Source organism: Phalaenopsis equestris, unplaced genomic scaffold (genome assembly GCF_001263595.1).
Source record: "Phalaenopsis equestris unplaced genomic scaffold, ASM126359v1 Scaffold196690, whole genome shotgun sequence".
Classification (NCBI taxonomy): Eukaryota; Viridiplantae; Streptophyta; class Magnoliopsida; order Asparagales; family Orchidaceae; genus Phalaenopsis; species Phalaenopsis equestris.
In genome coordinates this window covers 1-1616 of record NW_018216639.1, presented here as the reverse complement: position 1 = coordinate 1616, position 1616 = coordinate 1, and the positions used below count along the sequence as shown (strand labels likewise).

At 35.5% G+C, this 1616-nt stretch overlaps 1 protein-coding gene across 1 annotated transcript; it reads left to right on the top strand.

Annotated features, from left to right (window-relative positions):
• Positions 1-485: 485 nt before the first annotated feature.
• Positions 486-1610, top strand: LOC110035198 (B3 domain-containing protein Os03g0212300-like; the record flags this gene model as incomplete). The annotated part of the gene is given in 2 exon segments (XM_020739435.1): positions 486-645; positions 1019-1610. Coding segments are annotated over 2 exon segments (418 nt in total), but the record flags the coding sequence as incomplete, so codon positions are not given.
• Positions 1611-1616: the final 6 nt, after the last annotated feature.

Below are 1616 nucleotides of genomic sequence, written 5' to 3'. Positions count from 1 at the left end.
AAAAAAAAAGGACATTTTTCTCAATATTTGGGGTGCAAACTGAAAACCCAATGATTGTAAAGCATATATAGTGGCGTTTTGATCTCAAGAGTTCATAAAAATATGAAATTTGTCTTCAGGTTTGAAAAAAGAGTTCCAAGGGACCATTTTGGCACTTATCTCCCAACAAACTTGAAGACAAGAAAAGGCTACATACCACTCAATTCCTGCTTATTTACTGATCTAACAACTAAAAATTTAATTTTTACAAACATATCATCTTTACCTATCCATGAAAACGTGTATTTCACCAAAATGGTGTTAATTTCTGTGATTTGAAAGATTTGGGTGATATTAATGTAAAAACAGTAAAGTATAGGGTTTAAGACATGTAAATACAAAGGAACTGGGTGGTGTGAATGTAAAATACCCAAATTAATTTTTAAGCACAGTTTAATCATGTAATATGCTAATCTGCTGAGTGGTATATCCCTCTTTTGTAGCAGTTATGGAAAAATGCTTGAAGCTTCATCACCTTTAAACAAGCAAGAAGAATCCAAAGCATCAAAAACGGCAGAGAAACTGTTCAAGCAGTTCTGCAAATCCCTTGGGCCACATTTCTGCATCACCTTAAAGTTCTGCAACCTCAGGTCCAGACCATATCTGGTGAGTCTGCTTCAAGTGCTCAATGTTTTAGAAATAATAACTGTAACAGATAGATGTTTGCATTGTGTTACTGAACAATAAAAAAGATGGGACATTTGCATATAAACCACACAATTCTTATATTATTACACAGTACTTGACTATTTACATGCATAACACTCAATGCTTTAACACAACATAAAAAAGACCCCACTCTTAGAAGTTAAATGCACCTTTTCTTTCATAGGGTTATAACACTAAAAGTATTAAAAATGTAAATATCAAACTTTAGGTGTAGATAAGTAAATGAATAAGAAAGTGTGGTATGTATGTGAATTTCTCAAGAAATGAAACCTGTTGTCAATTTCTGAACTACAAAAGTTGTTGACCGCAGAATATTCCATTTAGATTCCTAACATCACACAAACTAGAGAGAAAGAGCAGGGTGATCTTGATCGATCCCAAGGGTCGTTCATCGCTGGTGAGAATTACGATCAAGAAGCGGCGACCGATTATCCAATGCTGTTTCAGCATGGGCTGGCATGAGTTCTGCCTGCGAAACCACTTGTCGGCGGGTGACAAATGCATCTTCGAGATCAAATCGGAGCAAGCAGACGCCTACATTGTGCATGTTCATATTATAAGAGAATGAGGTCGGGATGAAGTGTCTGGATGAATCCTTGTTTTTCATCTCTCTTTTGTTGCAATGTTGTGTTTTGGTTTTGGTGAGATGGGAGGAGGTTGTAAGAGCAGATATGTTTTGTTGAATGAAAAGGACTGAAGCTGCTGTTAGATTTGTAAGATGTTTTGAGGGAGGAGAAGTTGGTGGAAGGTTGGTTTTGTGAAATTTTGTGCTGGTCCCTGAGGTTTGATTTGTTAGTTGTTACAATGAAGTTAATTGTTCATATAATCAGCTCAGTTTGGAATGGCTTTGCTTTAAAAAAAATGGAAGATTTACATACATATAACTCAATACCTATGTATTTACAAAT